General features: G+C 43.6%; 1 protein-coding gene across 1 annotated transcript; it reads right to left on the reverse strand.

Annotated features, from left to right (window-relative positions):
* Window positions 1–1,907: 1,907 nt before the first annotated feature.
* CDKN1C (cyclin dependent kinase inhibitor 1C) lies at window positions 1,908–6,740 on the reverse strand. Its single transcript, XM_089521005.1, has 3 exons — window positions 5,967–6,740; window positions 3,605–3,734; window positions 1,908–2,652 (listed from the first exon to the last, which is right to left on the reverse strand). Exons 1-2 carry the CDS (start codon window positions 6,595–6,597, stop codon window positions 3,610–3,612), a joined length of 756 nt encoding a protein of 251 aa, XP_089377131.1. The 5' UTR covers window positions 6,598–6,740; the 3' UTR covers window positions 1,908–2,652; window positions 3,605–3,609.
* Between the last annotated feature and the right edge of the window lie 15,813 nt (window positions 6,741–22,553).

Genomic DNA, 22,553 nt, shown 5'->3' on the forward strand with positions numbered 1-22,553 from the left:
AAACTTTCTCCCTTCTTTAGGATGGCTGTTCTGTCAAGAAAAGAAACATCTGCAGCATAAGAGTGGCACCTGCATTCCACTTCTTCAAGATGGAAAGGATAAAAAAAGGATAAAAACAATCCTGAAGCAGACTCAGCCAAGTTCCAAGGCCTTATTTAAATGTTCCCTATTTTCTTTCCCACTGTTCTTTCAGGAGACACCCAAGAAATGTGTCAGCCTGTTCCTTTGGCAGCTGAGCACAAGTTAACCTCCTAAAGCTTTACGCTTTAAAGTGAATATACTCTAAGCTAGAAACAACTGCTACTGAAATCAATTATCCTTTCTTCCAAACCATGTGTAGGACTGAGGAGCTAGCAAGAGCTGTTCGACAGTGGAACACACTCCCTCATAGGGTGGTGGAATCTCCCTCCTTGGAGGACTTTAAACAGAAGCTGGATGGCCATCTGTCGGGTATGCTTTGATTGAGAGTTCCTGCATGGCAGGGGGTTGGACTGGATGGCCCTTGTGGTCTCATCCAACTCTATGATTCTAAGGTTCCCAACTTTGTAACCAGCTTCTGTAACTGTCTTTAATAGCATATTAACCAGCAGGTCACAATACTGGTCTTCATACCAGGTTATGCTTCGCTTGCTAATTTTCGCAAATGAAGCAACTACTATAGAGATCCTGTTAATTGATCCTGAGGTTAACACTAGTTTTTGGTTGTTGTGTTTAATCCCAATGACAGTAAATCCATTGTTATCTTCTGTGAAAGTCAGCAGCAGATCCTGCAGGCTTCATTTAGAGATTTTATATGATGACTTGCTTCACACTGGTTATCAATGAATTGTTCAAGAACTATGGATTGTGGAAGATGTGACTCCAGAAAACAAATCAATACCAAACATGCTGGTATCAGTGAGACACGTCCATTACAGCAAGGGGATGGGGGACATCTCCACCTCACAAAAGACCTGTAGTCATGACAAGGGTATTTGTGTCCATCTCAATGGGACATAAAGGTGCTTAAATTCTTTTGGCTCCTGCCACTTGCAATACACTTCTTCCAGCAAAGGAAACTGTAGTCTTGTACAATAGGTCTATTCTTAAGTTCTGGATCTAGCCCACCACTTTTAATCCATTTCAATGAATCTGCTCTTTGACTAAATCTAATTTGTTGTGTGTGGCTTTGTTTCTTACTTATGGCAAACCTATCACAGGGTTCTCCTGGCAAGATTTGTTCAAAGCTTTCTCTGAGGCTGAGAGAGTGTGATTTACCCAGATGTGTTTCTATGGGCAAAGAGATTTAAACACTGGTCTCTACAACTGTAATCCGGTGTTCAAACCACTTCATGACACTGGCTCTAAAGATTTCTCAGCCAGGGCTCCCCAAGAGGTCACTAGAGGCTTTTTGAGAATATGATGTTTTTTAAAAAAACTTTTTAAAAGCTATGCATACAATTTTAATGCAGGGGTCCCAGAGATTCAAAAAACATTTCATGGATTCCTCCAAGATAAAAAAAATCTTGAGAAAGGCTGCTCTAGATGGTATTGGACATGATCTTGTTTAACTTATAGAAGTGTTTTAATCTTCACCTATTACATTTAGCTATTAATGTACATTAATCTGAATGGAGTTTCCTCTCCAAATCCAACTTTGTTAGGGCAAAATCCAAACATAAAAGGTTTTTTTTCCTGGTTACTTTTCAACTCACTTCCTCATGGGGCCTCCAGACTAAATTTGGCTGAAATCTCCTGTCACCAGACACAACTGGAGGTTTGCAGAAGCCGTTGGTTTTACTATTAAATAACAACTTAATGTTGCATAACATTAGTATGTGGGATTTTAAAACGCCAAGGAACTGTGTGTTGTTGCAGTTAAAATCAATGTAGAAAAATAAAAGCTACAGACACCAAGAAAGATCATGGAGATTTGATTCCTTTTTATTTTAACATTGTGGAATAAATTTGCAATGGCAGTGGTACAGACTGGCTCAGGAACCATTGTTACCAGATTTTTTTCAAGTAATAACTAAAGTAATTTTGATTCATAGCTACATTTTGTGAATGCAAAAAAACCCACTATAAAAATAAATTTACATTTTTGTAAATAACAAAAAAGCAAATATATAGTGCCCTTTGGCTTAACCAAATAAGGAAAAAAAACACGGAATAGACTACTAGGTGTCAACCAAAGTTATCCACCTTTTGACATAAATAGAAAATATAAGTTAGTAGAACTCTTAAGTTGTTTGTATTTCTTTTTTACAAATATACAATTTTTATTTTTATTTTTTGCACTGAGAAATCAGCAGAGATTAAACATTTATATAAGTGACTTTAAAGCTTTTACACTTCTGGCCAGTGTACTCACATTAGGCATAATACATTTTTTTATATATAAAAAAAACATAATACATTGCACAGTTGTAAATTAACACTGCTCCGTCAAGTGGCTTGCAAGTCAGCCACTTTTGCTACATGGAGGTACAAGCAGTTCCTTCTGGGGGACGAATGGAAGAGAAAGAATGAATAGGAAACCAGGTAACTCTTCTTCCCGCCACTGTGGTCTCCTTCTCTCCCAGTCCCTTTGACATGTGGGGAGGAAGGGGCCTCTCTCCAGCTCTGGCGTTTCCAAGGAAACAATCACTTCGGTGTCCTATAGTGCAAAATCTGCAAGAGAAGATTACCATTAGGAAGCTTGCAGAGAGGAAAAAAAGAATAGGATGGCAGCTCAGAATTACTGGCAGATACACAAAAGCCTGGCCAACTACTGCCCCACTTCTCCTAGACTTCCCACCCCCACCCCAAGCAGTAGCAGGAGACAGAAAAAGCTCCCCAGAGGAGAACAGGTCTTGGTTCTAATTCCCCACAGAAGTTCTCTGGTGACCTTGGGTGAGTCACACACTCTCAGCCCCTGAAAATCCCACGTCAGAAACAAAGGCACACAACAACAAAGGTGAACTTATCACAGGGTTTTCTGGGCAAGATTTGCCTTTGCCTTCCTCTGAGGCTGAGTGTGTGACTTGTCCTATAGGATCTCTGACCATCCAGAAGAGCTAAGTAACCAGCTAGGACATTTCTCTCTGCAAGTCTCAACCGGCAAGTTTTCCTTTCAGGCAATGGCTCCACCAATTCTTTTCACAATCTCGACTGTTTTTCCAAGTGGGTCCCCACCCCATCCCTCTAAATTTTCCAACTGCCCAGGAAACCACACACACCCAAAAGCCCTATAGCTAGGGCACACACCCATTCATTCCCCGCCATCCAGTGCCATGCTAAGGCCTATCAGAAGCTCCACCAGCCCAGGGTGACCTAATGTCCAGCCTTCTGCCCAGGAGCAATTCCAAAACATCTTCCCTTTTCAGCAAGCACATATTTACATTTCTATGAGTGTTTTTAGCTTTGATTTGGTCACATTCTTTTCCCTTTTTTTTTTTTAAAACACCCTCCATTTTTCCATTTTGCGGCACTTTGTCCTCCTTTATGGGGGACAAGGACACATCTGGTCACCCTGTGCTAGCCCCTTCTTTTATTCCAACCCAAAAGAAATAGAGCGATGGGGCTTTGAGACTAAAGTGTGAGCAGGGCCTATCCTCCCAGTACTGCCTGGGCTTCCTCTCACCTCTTTCATCGGAGCCTTTTTCGGGGTGTCTGCTCAGTGGGCAAAGCTGCCACAGAAGATGACAAGGCAGTGGCAGCGGGGTCCACAGCCACTCGCAAATCTGCCACTTTTTTCCGCTTGGCGTAGAAATCTACAAAGAAAGAAAGAATGGATGAGTGCTTGTGGTCTCCTCCTGCAGTGCTCCCCCCTCCGATTCCCTTGAGCCAGGAGTCTTTTCTTCTGCAAGTGGGGCCCGCCCAGTCCAAGCTGGGAAGGGCACAAAAACAACTGTGCGACGCCCCTCTTGCTTGCATGCCCGTCCACACGTACAAGGCAAAAACACCGGCCAAGGCCTCCCCCTATCTGCCACAGGGGCCCACTGCAACGGGTCGGGTTTGTTTACGTCGCAAGGGAAGAAGGATGTGCTGCGTAAGCACTTTCCAGCCCAGCCCAGCCCAGCCCCAGGGCTTGCCTTCTTGTCCCAACTTCTGGCCGCCCTGAGGAAGAGAGAGGCACCTCCAAAAAATCCCACTGTCCTGCTCAGGTCCTGCAAGCTCAGGACCTCCTTCATCTAGAGGGACCTGTGGGCAAGACCCATCTCCTCCTCCTCCGCTGGGCAAAGCTTTGCTTTTTCCACCCCTCTCCCAGCACAAAGCACAAGGGCAGAGCCCTCTTCCTTCCCCAGCCAGGCTGTCCTCCTTTTGCCCCCCTCCAGGACATGTCCTCCCTTTTAGCCTTCTGTCCAGGAGGAGTTACAAAATGTCCTCCTCTGTTTTGACCATCACTATGAACCCCTTTCCAGGACCTGTCCTCCATTTCAAGCTTCTGCCCAGAACCCAGGAGGCATTCCAAAATGTCCTCCTCCATTTTGAGCATCACTGAGAACTCCTTTCCAGGGCCTGTCCTCCATTTCAAAATTCTGCCCAGGGTTCAGGAGGCATTCCAAAACGTCCTCCATTTTGAGGACCACTAAAAAGCCTGAATTTAACATTTCTAGGAGTGCTTTCAAAGCTTTTGTGCTGGAAGGGCCCCCATTTTGCGTTGCCTCATCCTCTCCTTTATGGGGATGAGGACACCTCTGGTCACCCAACATCAGGGTGACCAGACATGCCGTCTTTTCCACGGACCTGTCCTCCATTTCCACCTTCAGTCCAAAAGTAACTCCCAATACACCCTCATACATGTTGAGCATCACTAAGAAGCCAGAACTTAACATTTTGAGGAGTGTTTCTAGGCTTGGTTTTGGCCAGGGCCTCCATTTTGCGGTGCCTCGTCCTCCTTTGCGGGGAGAGGGCCCCTCTGGCCCTCCGGTCCCCAGCCTCACCCTGCCTTGCTCCCTTGAGGAGGCTGGGGAGAAATAACATCTATTATTGTTGCTACTGTTGTTATTGCTGCCATTGCTACTACTGTTATTGCTATTCAAAGACATAGCCATGTTAGTCTGTAGAATCAATACTAGAGAGATCTGGTAGCACCTTTGAGACTCTGAAAGAAAGGAATTGGCAGGCTAAGCTTTCATACACTTCTACAAAACCTCATGCTGTTATTATTACTGTTACCACTACTACTGTTTTTGCTCTTGTTACTACCACTCCACCACCAAATGCATCTGAGGAAGTAGGCTTAAGCCTAGGAAAGCTCCTGCTGCCAAGGTCTTTCTTTCAGCCAGGCTCAAAGGTGCTACAAGGTCTCTCTACAGACTAGTATTACTATCGTTGTTACTACTACCACTATTTATAGCACCTCTGAGACTACCTGAAAGAAGTTGGCACTATGAGCTTTCCTGAAGTCTACCAGAACTCTCTACAGAAGCGATCCTACAGACCAACATGGCACAATTACTGTCCTTATCACTACTACTACTATTATTACTACTACTATCATTACCACCACCACTATTAACTATACTAATACGTCTATATTCCACTAGTACTATTCTACTAACACTATTACTATTGTTATCACTATTACTACTATTATTACCACCACCACTGTTATTACTAATGATACTACTACTGTTATTTTCTCTACTACTACTACCTATACTAACATGGCTATATTCTACTAGTACTACTACTATTTTTCTAGCACTCTTACCATCGTTATCACTACTACTAGTAGTAGTAGTACCGTTATTGCCGTCACCACTGTTATTACTATTGCTACTGTTACTACTGCTAGTAAATGTACTAAGTGGGCTACATTCTACTAATGGTAGTACTATTTTACTAGCGCTATTTCTACCGTTACCACCATGACTCCTAGTACCTATTACTAGTATTACACACACACAGAGACACAATGTTATTACTACTACTACTACTACTGCTACTCCCAGGATGACGATGATGACGATGGCTCTTGCTCTCCTGATCCTTCTTACCTGTGATGCGGGGGAGGCTGGGGGCGGCTGCCCGCTTCAGGGGACCTTTGAGGAGAATCCCTGAGTAGCTGCGGAGCGGAGCTAAGCCTCGGTGGTTCTCCCGGTCCAGGCGCTGCTGCTCCTCCTCCTCCTCCTCCGGGGGCTCTTCGGGGCCCTTGTCCCGGGGGCTGAGCGGGGAAGGGGGCTCCGAGGCGCCTCCTCCTCCTCCTGGGCTCTCCTCCTCCTCCTCCTCCTCCGTGGTCCGCAGGGGCGCCCCCGCGCCGCCGCCTCCTCTGGGCAGAAGGGCCTCCCGGTAGAAGGCGGGGACGTCCCGGGCGTCGACCTCCTCCCAGAGGAAGCGCCCTCCGCCTCCCTCGGGGCCCAGGAGCGCCAGGGGCCTCCCGCTCTGGAAGTCGTACTCCCACCGGCGGCGCCCCTCCTCGCGCATGGCCCGCAGCTGCCCCTCCAGCTCCCGCCGGAGCTCCTGGTGGTCCACGGGGCCGAAGAGGCTGCGGCAGGCCCCCGTCCTGGGCGCGGACACCGGCACGAAGCAGCCACTCCGCCGGTGGCGCGGCGCCTGCTGCTGCTGCTGCTGCTGCTGCTGCTGCTGCTCCAGGGCCCAGGCCTGGCTCGGAAGGCCCACGCCCGACATCACGGCGACAGCGACGGCGACGGCGGTGACAATAGCGAAAGCACAAAAAGCGGGCTCCCGGGCCTCCGTCCGCCTCCGCCGCTCGGCTCCGCTCCGCTTTTTAAAGCCCTCGCCGAGTGAGCCCCAGCAAAACAACGATTAGCATAATACTACTCCTCGGCAATAACACGGCTCCCATTGGACGGCGGCGCGCCCCGCCCACGCACGACGCCCGCCCCCCGCGGCCCCTCATTGGACGCACGGGGAAGGATGGCCGGGCGCCAAACGCGGATCCTCGGTCGCCATTGGGCGGCGGCGCTGTCAATCCAAGGGGCGCGTGAGAGGCAGGGAAGGGAGGGGGAGGGGCCTGGGTTTAAAGAGAGGCTGCGTAACTCGACACCCGGCCGCCGCCAGGATCCTTTGTTTGCCCTCGAAGGAGGAGGGCCTTATGGTCGCTGCATTTGTGCCTGCGCCTGTTTTTTAAAGATATATACATGTACATATAAATATACGCAGTAATAGTGGTTTGTGCCTGTGTATATATGCTGTGTGTGTGTGTGTGTATATATATGTGTATATATATATATATATATATACACACACATACACAGTAGTATTTGCATGTATGTGTTTTTCTCTATATATATATATATATGCATATATACACACAGTACTAGCATATGTGTGTGTGTATATATATATATATACACACACACACAGTAGTATGTGTATATATGTGTAGCATGTATGTGTAGATACTGTATATATATATATATATATATACACACAGAAGTTGTATGTATGTATATATACACACAGTGATAGCATGTATGTATGTATGTGTGTATATATATATGTATACACAGTAGTATGCATGTGTGTGTGCGTCACAACAGTAGTATGTATGTAGGTGAGTGTGTGTATAGTATGTTTTAAAAACACGTGTGTATATAATATGTTTTGAAAACGTGTGTGTGTGTGTGTTTTAAAAATGTGTGTGTGTGCATATATGTGTGTGTGTTTTACCTATATGTATGTGTGTGTGTATAATGTTTTCAAAACACATGTATGTGCGTGTTTATAATATGTTTTGTAATATATGTGTATGAAAGCTTTAAAAAGCATACCGTCTATACATTACATATCCTTTGTGGAACTGAAATAAATAGAAGTTTAATACGTATGACGTGTGTGTGTTTTAAAATTTATTTCAATTCTACAAAGAACGTGTGCATGTGTTTTGAAAACATATATATGTGTAGGAGGTGTATAGAGAGAGAGAAAGCGAATGTTTTAAAACATATGTTATACTTTGTGAAACAAATAACATTATTAAAAATACACATTGTGTGTATTATGTGTTCAATTTTTTTATAAAAACCTTCTGTTTATTTCAGTGCTACAAAGTGTGTGTGTCTTTGTGTGTGTGTTTAACTTCTTTTTTCAGTTCCACAAAGAATACTAAATCAAGAACAACAGCAATAAAATGTTCAAACAGCTTAGGATAGGAGTTAACAGAAAAGCCCATCTAAGGGATGCTAAACGAACAATTGCATTTGTGTGTTTATCCAGGGATGAACACAGAAGTTCACTGAGGGATCCTGCCATGATGGGGTCGGTTTCAATCCAGTCTTGGGGGACTGGTGACCCCAGATATCAGGCTCTAGCTTTATGCTTTCCAACTGGCCCAATTTACCCATGTTGGTTTTTTACATATATGTGTGTTTGTGTGCATTTGCGGGCACACATACATGCGTGTATATATACAGTCAGCCTTCTGTACCCACAGGTTCAACCATCCATGCTTGAAAAACTTTTTATCATTATAAATTCCAAACTTGATTTTGCCATTTTGTATAAGGCACATGACTTTATTGTGCCATTGTATTTAATGGGACTAGCATCCACAGAGTTTGGTATCCATGGGGGGGGGGGGGGAGGAACCAGACACCAGCGGATACTAAGGGGACACTGTATATGTATGTGTGGCGTGTATGTGTGTGTATGTATATGTGTATATAAATACTGTGTGTGTGTGTGTGTGTATATATATATATATATATATTTGCATGCATGCACACCATCAGTCCTCCGTATCCACAGTTTTTTTTATCCATGGTTTGAAAATAATTAAAAATATATAAATTCCAAAAGGCAAGGCTTAATTTAGCCATTTTATATAAGGGACACCATTTTACTACCCCATTGTATTTAGTGGAATAAGCATTTGTGGATTTTGGTATGCATGCAGAGTCCTGGAACCAAACCCCAGTGGATACCAAGTCCTACTGTATATGTTTGACATTTAAGGAAACCAGTAGAAGTACAGAATAACTGGAGGGTCATTGCATATATATATATATATATATATATATATATATACACATACACACACACACACACACACACACACACATACACATGTTAACGGCCTTTGCATCGATCTTGACCCATTGCAACCCTGCTGATGAGACATCTCCAAAACCCCCTGTCCTCCACTGCTCTGTCCAACTCCTGCAAACTCATATTCGTGATCCCTTTGATAGAGTCCATCCACCATCTAGCATGTGGCCTTCCTCTCTTTCTACTTCCCTCCACCTTTCCCAGCATTATTGTTTTTTCCAACAATTCATATCTTCTCATGATGTGTCCAAAGTATGCCAGCCTAAATGTTATCTTGGCTTCCAGGGAGATTTCTGGCTCAATCAGCTCTAGGACCCATTTGTTTGTCTTTCTGGCTGTCCATGGCATCCCCAGCACTCTTCTTCTCCAGCACCACATCTCAAGTGAATTGATTTTCTTCCTATCTTCTTTCTTAGTTGTCACATCCATACAAGGTAATAGGGAATACAGTGGCTTGTATGATTCTAATTTTTTGTCTGAATCTAACTTTGGTGTATGTATGTGTATATATGTGTGTGTATCAAGGAAACCAGTAAAAGCACAGAAGATCTGGTTGGTCGGGTTGTGGGCATACATGATCATGTCTGTGCAATGTTAAGCCCCCCCATCACCCCAGCATTTGAACGGTTGCAAAGTAAGGCGCGTTAGAGACCGCCCAAAATGGGCAGTCTCGTGCCGCTGCCAATTGCGGTTCCCGGGCGCAGCAAGAAAGAAGCGCCAAAATGGCCCTTCCTGCGACCCTGAAGAGGCGCCGCGAGGCGCGCACTTGCGGCGCCACTTCCGGTATGCGACATCCGGACGCTGTGCATCTGCGACATCAAAATGCCAGCGCCCATCTGTATGCGGCGCCGCCATTTTGACATACTTGTTACGCGCAAGGGGAAAGGCGCATCAGGAAGCGCTGCCCCTCACGCGTAACGATGGTGCCCCATAGGGCCCGTCCAGAACACGCCTAAAACTCTTCCTAGAAGCCAAGAGGACTAATCTGAGACTGGTGTACTTTGGCCACATCATGAAAAGATGTGACACTAGAAAAGTTGATAATGCTGGATAAGTTAGAAGGAAAAGTGGAAGGCCATATTCTAGATGGATCAGACCCTGAGTTTGCAGGGCTGTTGATGACAGGGTTACTTGAAGGTCTCTCATTCATAGGGTTGCCATAAGCTGAAGTTCACTTGATGGCAGTTAACAACAAACAACAAAGTAACACTGCGAAGTGAGAAAAACAAAGCTTGTCTACAAGGGGGCTCTGGACTCAGGAGCCAAAAGGATAGGTTGAATCGCTGTAGGGGCTTGTGCAGAAGTCATGCTTGGCCTGAAGAGACAAACCCACATAATAGAAGCCAAGCTCTAACCTTGCTATGTAGATTATCGCACTACACTCTTGAGTTGCAGAAGACACTGTTTAGGATGCATTTTTCAGGTCACTACTAATGTTACTCTCCGTGGTTTTTTTGGGTGGAAGTGGAGTTTGGCTATGCGGTGGCATAGTCAAACATCCTGCCTAAAAACCTGAAGGGCACCAGAGCTTTTCTAGTCTTACTAGCTAAGCAGGGTCAGCCCTGGTTAGAACTTGGATGAGAGATGACCAATGAATAACAGGTGCTGTAGGATGTATTTCAGAGGAAGGAACTGGCAAAACCACCAGTTACTTAAGAAAACCATGTGGTCATCCTAAGCCCATAGGCAACTTGATGGCATATACACACGTAGTCAGATGTCCTGGTGCAGCTTAAGGCAGAGTTTGCAACTTTACCTTAGAGAGATTTTCTACCTGCCACCCACTTTTTTCCCTTTGATAGTCCATCCCAGCAAGAGGAAAGGGGGGGGGGGACCTCATAGTTGGCTTGTTATTCATTGGGGAAGATGCAAGTTCCCCCTGTGCCAGCGAGTCTTCTTTTTCTATGAATCAGGTACTTTTAAACAGTTACCTCCCCCCAACCCACATGTAGCCCACAGTGTTTGTCAATGTGATGTTTTTGATATTAGTCATTGCTGAAGTCCCTTGGGAGCTGGCAGTTCATGCATGCCATCTCTAGTGGTGACTATATAGTTCTCCTATGGCTTAAGACCAGCATGGCCAGTAGAGATGCAGGGAGTTCTGGTCCAAAATGTAACTTTCCCAAGCACTTGAGTTCTGCTCACTATCAGTGGTTTCCTGCCATGGGAAAATGTGGAGCAGAGTTGTCTAAACCTCTGTTGCTATTCATAAATTCCATCACAGGAACAAGGCTTAGTTGATCCTGTGATGTGTAATCCAGGAGGGAGGAAGTTTTGATCCTCCAGATGTTTTGGACTACAGCTTCCATAATCCGTTATCTTTAACCATGATGTCTGGGGCTTTTGACAGTATCTAAAGGTATCTCGAGACCAAAGGTTCCTCCCCCCAGATACATACTGTTGTTCTGGTTTGCATTTTTGCAGTGGAGTCTCTCTTATCAGATATATCCAATGAATTAGTTGTTTACCTCTGATTGTTCATACCACAATACATGTTTTTTAGTATTTGAAACTCCATAGGACTTGGCTTAAATATCCTGTTGCTGAGAGTAGAGTTCTAATGTCTTTTGGGGGAAAAAGACCCGTTTGCTTTCCATTTTAACAGTTGTGATGGAATAAATTTGTTTTTTCACTGGTATAACAGGAGAAGAAGAAGAGCTTAGTCTGTTCACAATAAACTTAATCAGGCTGTCATCAGCCAAAAAATCCCCCCAAAAGAAGTGGAATAGATTTGATGTGGCATAAGCAAACATAAAATGATTTGAGATGGCCCAAGGTGTTACTACCCATTTGAGTAATCTGGACTCTTAAATCAGCTGGAATTCAGATAGTGTTTAGGCCAAATGTCATTACAGCATTGGCTCTTATAGTTATTCCCTTCACTGAAATTAAACTTCCATGAAGACCATATGGCTATTTGCAAGGTGGTCTGCAGGCCAGAAAGATGCTGCTCAGTGAAGAGTTCATAAAAAGGCTATCATGGTTCATTGGCACTGACAATGCACCTCATTAGGCAAGATGTAAACCTCTATTGGAAGGGTTTGCGATGGAATTGAGAGAAGAAAGGTCAGGCATCTAACCAGACCTTCAAGTGAAAACAGGTGATGAAATATTAATTCCCTTGATTTAACAACCTATCAGATCTAGTCCACAAAGGAGAGGATGGGACCAAAGCCACTCCAGTTTCAGAAAAATAAATGATCATAGTATACAGTTATCCTTTTAATAATTGGTCCTCTACCAAAAGAATATAGAACTTCATTTCTTTGCATGGTTTGGTAATGATTAACCAATCAAGTAAAGTCCCATAAACTAATCTTTGTTCCATTCACGGTTTACCTAGGTCCCTGGCAAGCTTTCCTATCCTATAGATATGCTTCCCTGTATCCGGGAGCAGATAACACACTCTCCAAGGCAAGTGGGGCAGTTAAATAAATTATGCTGTTCATCAGTTGTAGTCCACGTGAAAGTTTACTTGTTCTGTATATTTTTACAGAAAGGTTACAGAAAGGCTAACATTCTTGGTACCAAAAATGTCTTAAATTGAAAGCACATTGGTAACTTGTTTCTAATATTACCCCCAATCAAACTGAATCCTGTTGTTGCCTTGTTCTGTACTGCATGGCTACCTGCCAGATTATGCCAATCTTAAGAGTTCACACAACTGTCAAGAAGATGATGTAGTTAGCACTTCTTGAACAACACTTGAACAAATAAGACATTGCAAAGACTTTACAAGTCCTATTACTAAAACTGAGAAAAGCTAATCTTAATACATGGTACTGGAAATCAGAAAACACTCACCATACTAAATGGTACTGGAAATCAGAAAACACTCACCATATGTTTATGCTAACTGCTTCAGTGCCCTAAGTAGTCACCTTTGAAAGCTGTATGTATCTCACTTGTATTATTCTCTTGCTTTGTGTTTTAAAGAAGTGAAAGGTCCGGTGATCATTTTGTCCTTCTGACTCAAGGTGCAATGCTGCCGCTGAGCATCCAACATCCTTGGAAAAACCATATAGATTAGCAGACCAAGCTTCAAAATGCACTGCAGAAATAATCCAGTTTGAGACCACTTTAACTGGCCTGGATCAGTGCCAGGGAATACTGGAAATTGTAGTTTATAATGGCACCAGTGCTCTTTGACAGAGCAAGCTCACAAAACTACAGTTCCCAGAGTTCCCTAGCACTGAGCCACGGCAGTTAAAATGGTCTCAAACTGGACTATTTCTGTAGTGTGTTTTGGGTCCAAATCTAAGCTCCAGATCTGCAGGCTGGAAGGGAGACACATTTACCCTGCAGCTCCAGTTATGTTCACTGAAAGCAATGTGGGATAAATCTGCCACAGACAGTGGCATCAGATTGGTGTCACCCGGTGTGAGGGTGAACCTCCCCACACACCCAGACCACTCCAACTTCCCCACATCACCCCAAAAAGCATTCAGGATCCAGTGTGGCTGTAGCCATGCCAGACCCTGAAGGCTTAAAACCATCCCTGCACCTGAGAAGACCTTCAGTGTGGCTGCAGCTGTGCTGGATCTTGAAGGCATTGCCATCCCAGCAGCCATTACTGAGGCTGCAGCCTCTGGAGGTCCCATTTAGGGTCCTGTGCAGGTGCTGCATGAGCTAGACAGTGCCCTTTTTTGCTTGCCCAGTAGCCATGCCAGTCCTTCCAGGTGCATCACCCCACCAGGTGACACCCCTTCTGGAAGTGTCACCTAGTTCAGGCCATATCCCCCACACCATTTGTAGTGGTGCCATTGGCCACAGATGGTATTCCTCTTCAAAATGGGACAGGAGAGAGGGATCTTGGATCTTGATCTAAGTCACTCTGATCATACTCAGTGGGCTCCAGTAGTGGATCCCTCAACTATGCTAGCTAAGTTGATGTGGTAACTTTATTGTCAATGTGTGAATTACGAAATAGATTTCTTGCCAAGTACCAAATAAATGTAAGGTAAATCTGCCTTTTACATATCTCCCATCTTAACTGATGTAATTTTACCAAGGTTTGGAAGTGGCAGGGGTCCTGCCATTCCCCATCTCCCTCCAGCTCTTGTGACTGTAGTAAGAGATACCCAACTACCATCCTGACAACCGTTCCTTGCTTAGCAATAGAAACCATAGATAACTATAGTACTTCACATGATGGCAAACTAATTTGGTATGTCAATAATAATAATAATAATAATAATAGCGGTATATAAATAAGTTTTATTTATATACCGCTATTCCAAAGATCATAGCGGTGAACAGCAAGTAAGCTAATTAGCAAGTAAGCTAATTTTCCCCCAACAATCTGGGTACTCATTTTAGCGACCTCGGAAGGATGCAAGCCTGAGTCGAGCTTGAGCCCTTTTGCTGCTCTTGAACTCGCAACCTTGTGGTTTTGAGTGAATGGCTGCAGTACAGGCATTTAACCACTGCGCCACCAGGGCTCCTTTAATATAATATAATCATGCAATAAGGAGCACAATGATTCCCATAACACTATGTGCACAAAGCATTCATAAATATTCACTTGCCCGCACAGCCATGCAAAGGGCCAAACACTTAAGATATATCCATAGCTTTCAAACAATTAATGAAAGTGGGCAAATTCTAATGACTTCAGATCAATGTGATATTGCCATTAGGTTAATGACTTAATATTAATTTCCAAGAAGTCAGATGTTTCATGTTCTCTCCGAAGATCCATAGAGGGAACAAAATTGCAACTGATCTTTCTGTTGCAAGCAGTGTCCCACTTCACTGTTAATATGAAGAGAGGTAATACAGAACATTTACGACAGGGGTAGGCAACCTGCGGCCCGCGGGCCGGATGTGGCCCGGCGAGTCCTTGGGACCGGCCCCAGCCCGGTCCTGCCGCCGATTGCTGCCGGGGCCTTTGGCCTCTCGTGCGCAGGGGCAATTGTCTATAGAAGCCTCAGAAACATGCATTTATATTAACATTTTTTGAAAAATCAGCAATTTTTTTCGTCTGTCCTCCACTTTTTAAAAAAAGTGTCCTCCATTTGAAAAATTTGTCCTACATTTGTCCCAGTTTATTTATTTATTTAAATCTTTAAAAAATATTTAATTATTTATTTTTTGGCTTCGGCCCCCCAGTTGTCTGAGGGACAGCAACCCGGCCCCCGGCTCAAAACGGTTGCCTACCCCTGATTTACGAGATATAAATTTATGATGAACCTTATACAAATACAACTCTACAGCTGAAGTCAGTAAATTCCCTGAAAACGTTTCAATTCTCCTTATGTGAGAATCCCAGCAGCAATTGAAAATTAGAAAACCATATTCATATATACTGTACTTAAAATCTTTGATTATTCCGCTGTTTTCTCTGAATGTCTCTGTTACATCCATCTCCTCATGTTCTCTTTAACTGTTACTCTTTTTAGAACAGGGTGGGCAACCTTGGCAGGGCCAAGGGCCAAGGTTCCCCTCTGGAGACTCACTGTTAGTCCATCTGAAACTTTTTTTAAAAAAAGTAAAATAGAAGTGGTGGGATGTTCCCTGGAGCACACACTTTTTCAGTAAAGCAAGAACTTGTGCTATGCTTTAGAAAGGAAATGCTGCTCCTGGAAGTTTCCAGCAGTTCTCTTTGTTTTGAGTGTATGTATGTAATATAGGGGACCAATTCTGATGATCAGAAGATCAGAAGGTTGGCAGTTCAAGGCCTGAGTGCTGCATGTTAGGGTGAGATCCTGTCACTAGTCCCAGCTTCTGCCAATCTAGCAGTTTGAAAGCATACAAATGCAAGTAGATAGATAGAAACCACTTCTCAGTGCAACAGTAACAGCGTTCAGTGCAGTCATGCTGGCCATATGACCACCAGAGCAGTCCTCGGACAACACTGGCTCTTCAGCTTAGAAATGGAGATGAGCATCATCCCCTACAGTCGGTTACAACTAGACATTCATGTCAAGGAACTACCTTTACCTTTAAATATTGGACCATGTGGGTGATGATGTAAAGGCCACAAAACAGGCAGGTCGTCATATGGCCCATAGGTAGGCTTGCCATATCCCTCCTGGAGGCGGGACTTTCCAGGTTTGGGGCGGGTCCCGCCCTGGTTTGGCCCCGCCCCCAGGATTCCCCCCCCCCAGAGAGGCCTTGGAAGCGGCTCCAGAGCCACAGAGTCCTCAAAGACCTCTCTGGGGCTTGGGAGATGCTGTCTCCCAGGCCCCAGAGAGGCCTTGGAAGCGGCTCCGGGGCCACGGAGGAGTCCTCCAAGACCTCTGTGGGGCTTGGGAGACGTTGTCTCCCAGGCTCCAGAGAGGCCTTGGAAGCGGCTCCGCGGTCACGGAGGAGTCCTCCAAAACCTCTGTGGGGCTTGGGAGACATTGTCTCCCAGGCCCCAGAGAGGCCTTGGAAGACTCCGCGGTCGGAGCTCTGGCCGCAGGGTCCTCCAAGGCCTCCGCGAGGCTGGGGAGGAGGAGGAGACCGCTTGCCATTGCGGCAATCGCCGCGATGACAGGCGGCCCCCACACTCCTTCCCGGCCTGGGAGCAGGCCGAGGCTTCCTCCCAAGCCAGGAAGGAGAAGGAGGACAAGGTTTAAAAATGTAGAACTTTTTTTTTTAATTTCCTGGCCAGAAAATTTTTTAAAAAGGTCCTACATTTTTAAACCTTGTCCTACATTTGTCCCGGTTTGGAGGTCCTCAGCTATGACAACCCTACCCATAGGCCATTCTTGCCCATCCTGTTTTGGAATTTCCCACTCTTTGAACTAGAGACAGGAAACCTGTGGCTTTCCAGATCTTGGGATTGCATCATTCCTTACTGTGGTTTATGGTGGCTGGGGCTAACAAGAATTGCAGCCCAACAACATCTAGGACGTCACCAGCTGTCCACCCCTGCTTTATCTTCACTTATTCTTTCTTGCCATTTTGGTAATTGGAGGAGTTTTCCCTGGTGAAACCTGAAACACCACTTCCATTTTCATGTTCATATTTCTCCTTAAACTATTCTCCCCTTTGTGGAATGGCATTCCCATTTATATCCACCGTCTCCCATCATTACAGGCCTTCATTTATAGAGAATAAATAGATAAAACCCATTCTGTTCATCCTGGTGATGCTTTTGGGAGCAGAGAAGAAGTGTGCCACAAGGCCATCACAAGACCACAGCAATCTGTTTTGCAGTAAATATGGTCCCGTTGGACTATTTTTGTCTCTGGTGCTGAACCAAGGAACAGAGGGCTTCACTCTATGCAGTATTCAGAACTACCACAGACTCTCACTTCCTCTACCACAGACATCAGACATGACCCAGTGGGGAAGTACACTCTGAATGTTTTCATATTGAAGGGCAGGATATATATTTAATAAACGAAATCCACACTGTCTGCCTATTCTATAACGTCTTTCTCCCAAGAAGACCTAGATTCCCTCTTTGATTTTCAAAAACAGACATACAATTTACCATAAGCAACAAGGGTGTTGTTCTCCCCCTTTTCCATACTTAGATCACATGTGATTATTCCTCAGGTATGCATCTTTCTTTCTAGTTCCCTGACTCTGTCCACATAAGGCAAAAATGGTGTTCACAGCTGTGGTTGAAAATGGCAGTTGCACTTTAAACTTGTTCATTAGTAAGATCTAAAATTAGGCAGATGAGTGAAATAAGATATCGCTTGTATGTGGAAATCTTGCTTTCCCCCTTCTGTCCAGATTTGATTTGAATAAATATATGAAATTTTAAATATTATTATAAATTAATATATACTGCATAATTATATAACAATTGTATATGTAAGTTTATAATATTTAACTATTTAACAAAATATGTTTAATAATTGTACATACTATAAATGGCAGAAAACATGACACCACCTAACAGATTTCTACAAAACACAGAGTTTGTTTGTTAAGCAACTGAATATGATTTTTTTGGCAATATGTATATAAAAACTTGTTATTTTGCAACTTTAAAATATAAGTGATAAAAAGAAGGACATTAGTGCTGGACATTAGTGCTACAAAAATTGCACAAGGCTTATTAATCCAATAGCTGGCTTTATTCTTAGAAATATGGGTAGAAACAGCTCCTAGTCATTGACAAGTGTCCAGGAAAGCAAGAAAAACCATAGTAGCCTATGGGCACAAGTGTAGTGCCAGCCCCTGGCACAACAGAGGGAAAGGCTTTGCTGTCCACCAGATTAGCTAGCTTAAGAAGCACTGGTACAGAGAATGAAGGAGCAGCTAAGAAGCTGTTGTTTGGGGTGATAGTCCTACATTTAAGTTGCAGTTCTACACAGGTGCCTGTGATAAATCCTATGAAAGGCATTGGGGCTTACTTCTGGGTAGACAAATATAAGATTATACAACAATTATCATGCCTCATTTGGGCCTGAATAACTGTTATAAGCAATTAAATGCTCCTACAGACTTGGTGTGCATGCCAAAGCATCAAAATCTGCAGCGCAATAACCTTGTAAAATTGTGAACTCTCATTCCTTCAGGCTAAATGCAAAAGCCAATGACTGTAAAAAGACTATTCTGTCAAAGAATGTTCCATTCAAACAGGCTTTTAGAACTGAAAGCTTCAAAAGTAAGAGCTTTTAAGAGAGATTTTTGTTGCTGATGTGTACCTTTAAGTCATTTCCGACTTATGGTAACCCTAAGGTAAACCTATGATTGGGCTTTCTTGGCAAGTTTTTTCAGAGGAGGTTTGCCATTGCCATCCTCTGAGGCTGAGAGAGTGTGACCTGCCCAAGGGTATTCAAACCATGTTCTCCACAGTCATAAGCCAAAGCTCAACCATATGCCACATTGGCTCTTTCAGAAAGTACAATGTTGTTTTTAAAGATACTGCTTTTATCTGTTTTTAAATCTTTTTAAATTGTATGTTTTAAATTGTTTTACAATTGTGAACTGTTAAATGTTGTCCTTTGTACATTTTTAGCTATGTTGTAGTTGCTTTGAATTGTAAGCTACCAGGAAAGAAAGGGTGGGGTACAAAGTTTAATAATAATAACAATAATAATAAACCTCAATCACAACCCTCCTCCTCCTCCATTTATTTATTTATTTTACAGTTCAGTATTAAAACAACTGGACTTAACTGGAAGCCTACTAAGGCTTATACTGTAGGAACAGTAACAGCTATGCTGACTCTTGGCAGGCTGCCCAATTGTGTTCCACATATGCAATGTAATGGTTTAGGCCTCCGTTAGAGGTAAACTGCCAACCTTTTCACCTCTCACAGTTAACTATAATATCGTGTTACAGAAGACACGCTTCAGTTTTAAATTTGCACAATATTTAAACAGTCTTCCCCACCAGGATTTCTTGATTCTGTACAATGGTGGTGTGTCCTAACTTTATTTTGCAGTTTCACATTCCATTAGGAGGAGAACATTTTGGTGTAACACTTGGAAGGCATAACGGGGCAGTGTTTTGTGGCTCTTATAAACATTCTTCACAGGTTGTAACACATTTTATTTAGCCCTATGCAATGAGGATCTTGTGCAAAGTATGGTATGTGTTACAGGCCACAGTAAAGGACTCTAAAGTGCTTATGTCCCCACACCCCAGTTAGAATACAGTATAAGCTGACAGAAGAAAAATGTTGGAAGCAAATGTGTGATGATGTTCCTGTAATATTGACTATAAACATGGATACAATGTAATTCTGATTACATGGGTACAATGTAGTACTGATAGCTGCCATGGACTATGGCAATTGACTGAATTCCTGACTCTGTGAATGATATCCTGTCTACTATGTTGGGGAGAAAGAACTGTCGCCCCCTGGATTTTCTTGTTTTTTTAACTACAACTCGCATCAGCACTAACCAGCATAGACAGTGGTGAGGGACCATGGAAGCTGCAATCCAAAAATATCCTGAGGGCCAAGGTTGCCCACTCCTGGAGTACACCAAGAGGAGACTATCAGAACTGGACTCTGATGCTGGTTCCATGTAGGGTTGCCATACTTGTCCACTAAAACCAGGGACAAAATGTGGAACAAATTCGAGACCAAACTGTAGGACAACTGCAGGACAAAACTCAGCCCAAAATGTAGGACATTTAAGAAAAATGGTGGACCTTAAATGTCCCACATTTTGGGCTGCGTTTTGTCCTGCAGTTGTCCTACAGTTTGGGCTAGAATTTGTCCTACATTTTGTCCCTGGTTTTAGTGGACAATTATGTAAACATTTATATTGTGCCAACTTCATGATTAAGAATATGACTAAACTGTGTCTGTCTTCTGAAACTTGTTAGCTTTTGTAATATCTAATATTGCCTTCATACATAAATAAATTATGCTTTTTAGTAGCCCAATTTTAAGGAATATGGGATCAGTTCTGTGCTATATAAAGTAAAAATAAGTTCCACAACCCGTCTGATCATTATCATTTCCTTGCTATTCATTATTTTGCAAAACTAGGCCTAGGAGGAATCTTTGTGTTGAACTGGGCGTTCTGAAGTCACCACTATGTTGATGAAAAGGTGGTCTTCAGAAAGTTACGATGGTTTGATTCATTTATTCCAAAGAATTTTTTTAAAGCCTTGCTTATAAAATTGAAACTGTGTCTATAATGGATTAAACTTAAGGTGGAATCTGCTCTGTAAACAGTGGAGTATTTTAAAAGCTGTACTACATACTTTAAATCATCAGAATGACTTGTTGATGTACTTTAGATTTGATCCACCTGCTTATAATATCATTCAAGGTACTTTATCTGGTTGAAATCATATCAAAGGTTTCAGTCAACCAGTGAGATACCTATGTGAAGATCCAGTTCAATGCTATTGGGGTTTAAAAAAAAAAAAAAAAGAGGCTTTGCAAATATATGTATGTATACAAAGATGAAAATTGTCACTCTAGTAAAACCTTAACCACAATGACAGATTTCTGAATTCACAGCTAGTGAAGGCATTACCTAAGAAAGAACTGTGTTCACACACACCCTTTTCAAACAGCAGTTTATTCCCAGATTAATGTCAACAGTTTTACTTCAGTACTATTTCTGGTTCCACTCCATTGCAAAGTAAACTACAGTGTGTGCATAAGTGTACATGAGTGCTTTAACCTCACTGCCCTTCTGCAGAGAACGGGAGTTAGTAGCAAGAGAAGGAGATGGCTGGTGCCAAGCTACATATTCTGCAGATGCCTAGTCACTGGGATCAGGCAAGGGAGGTCCATGGACCCAAGACAGTTGGGGGGGGGGGGGTAGCCTGGGCAATCACCTGTCCTGTAGCACAATCAATTGTTTATCTGATGTTGAGAGACCAGCAATTATTTGTCTTCACTATGCCAGAGACTGGCACCATATTTGTGCCCATTGGCTATGGTTGTTCCCTGGAAACTCACCAAGGACTGGCAACCAATGGCTCAGGGGACTGGCACTGGCCCAGGAATCACCACTTTGAATAACACTAGTCTAAGGGTGCATCTACACTGTAGAAATAATGCAGTTTGACACAACTTTAACTGCCATGGCTCCATCCTACAGAATCCTAGAATGTGTAGTTTTATGGGGCACCAGCACTCTTTATCACAGGCTAAAAACCTTGTAAAACTACAACTCCCAGGATCCCATAAGGATGGAGCTACAGCACTTAATGTGCTGTCAAATTGCATTACTTCTACAGTGTAGATGTGCCTTAATAAAGATGCATTGGCCCGTTCCGCACGAGCACCCTAGTATGTGGTTAGAAAGGGGTGTCCTTTCTGGACGCCCCTAACCCTAGTACTTGCTCGGCGTGTACAAATTTGCAGCGCCTGTTCTACACAGGCACCACCATCTTGACGTAGCGGACACTTAGCGTCTGCACGGCACGTGGCGCTAATGACGTCACGAGTGCACCATTGGCGCCTTGCGATGTCATTAGCACGCAGCAAGAAGAAGATGCATTTTGCAGCTTCTTTTTTGCAGCGCGGAGGAGTTGTGTGGTTTGGCCGCTGGGCTCCTCCGTGCCGCAAATGACGGCGCTTTTCAGACCGCCCTTTTGGGCGGTCTGTAAAGTGCCATTGTACCAAAAATATACACTGGGTTGCATCTGGATTCACTACACAAAAGATCATGAGATCCTGTTCATGAACTGTGTTGCATGGAGGTAGGGAATTTTAAAAAATAGCATCCATTCCATCATTCCATCGGCAGAAGGTAGAGCCCAGGTCCAACCCAATGTCCCTTTCAATTACCCTGGGGAAATAGCAGAAAATCATGAAGAAACATTCCAGCTATATAACCTGATTCCTAACTTCTAGCTATACTTTAACTCCTTACTAGTCAAGCATAGTAAGGGACACAGTGGCTCAGTGGTTAACACGCTGACTCCAACAACTGCAAGATTGGCAGGTCAGCAGTTCAAGACCCAAGTGCCACATGACAGGGTGAGCTCTCGCCACTAGTCCAAGCTTCTGCCAACCTAGCAGTTCGAAAGCATGTAAAAGTGCAAGGAGACAAATAAATACCACTTTGGTGGGAAGGTAACAGCATTCTGTGCAGTCATGTGACATACCGTATATACTCTACTATTAGTCGACCTCATGTATAAGTCAAGGGCAAGTTTTGGGGCCAATATTATGGATTTTGCTATGACCTGTGGATAAGTCGAGG

The sequence above is a fragment of the Sceloporus occidentalis genome, unplaced genomic scaffold (assembly GCF_023333645.1).
Source record: "Sceloporus occidentalis isolate IW3139 unplaced genomic scaffold, rSceOcc1.0.p SCAF_4, whole genome shotgun sequence".
Taxonomy (NCBI): Eukaryota; Metazoa; Chordata; class Lepidosauria; order Squamata; family Phrynosomatidae; genus Sceloporus; species Sceloporus occidentalis.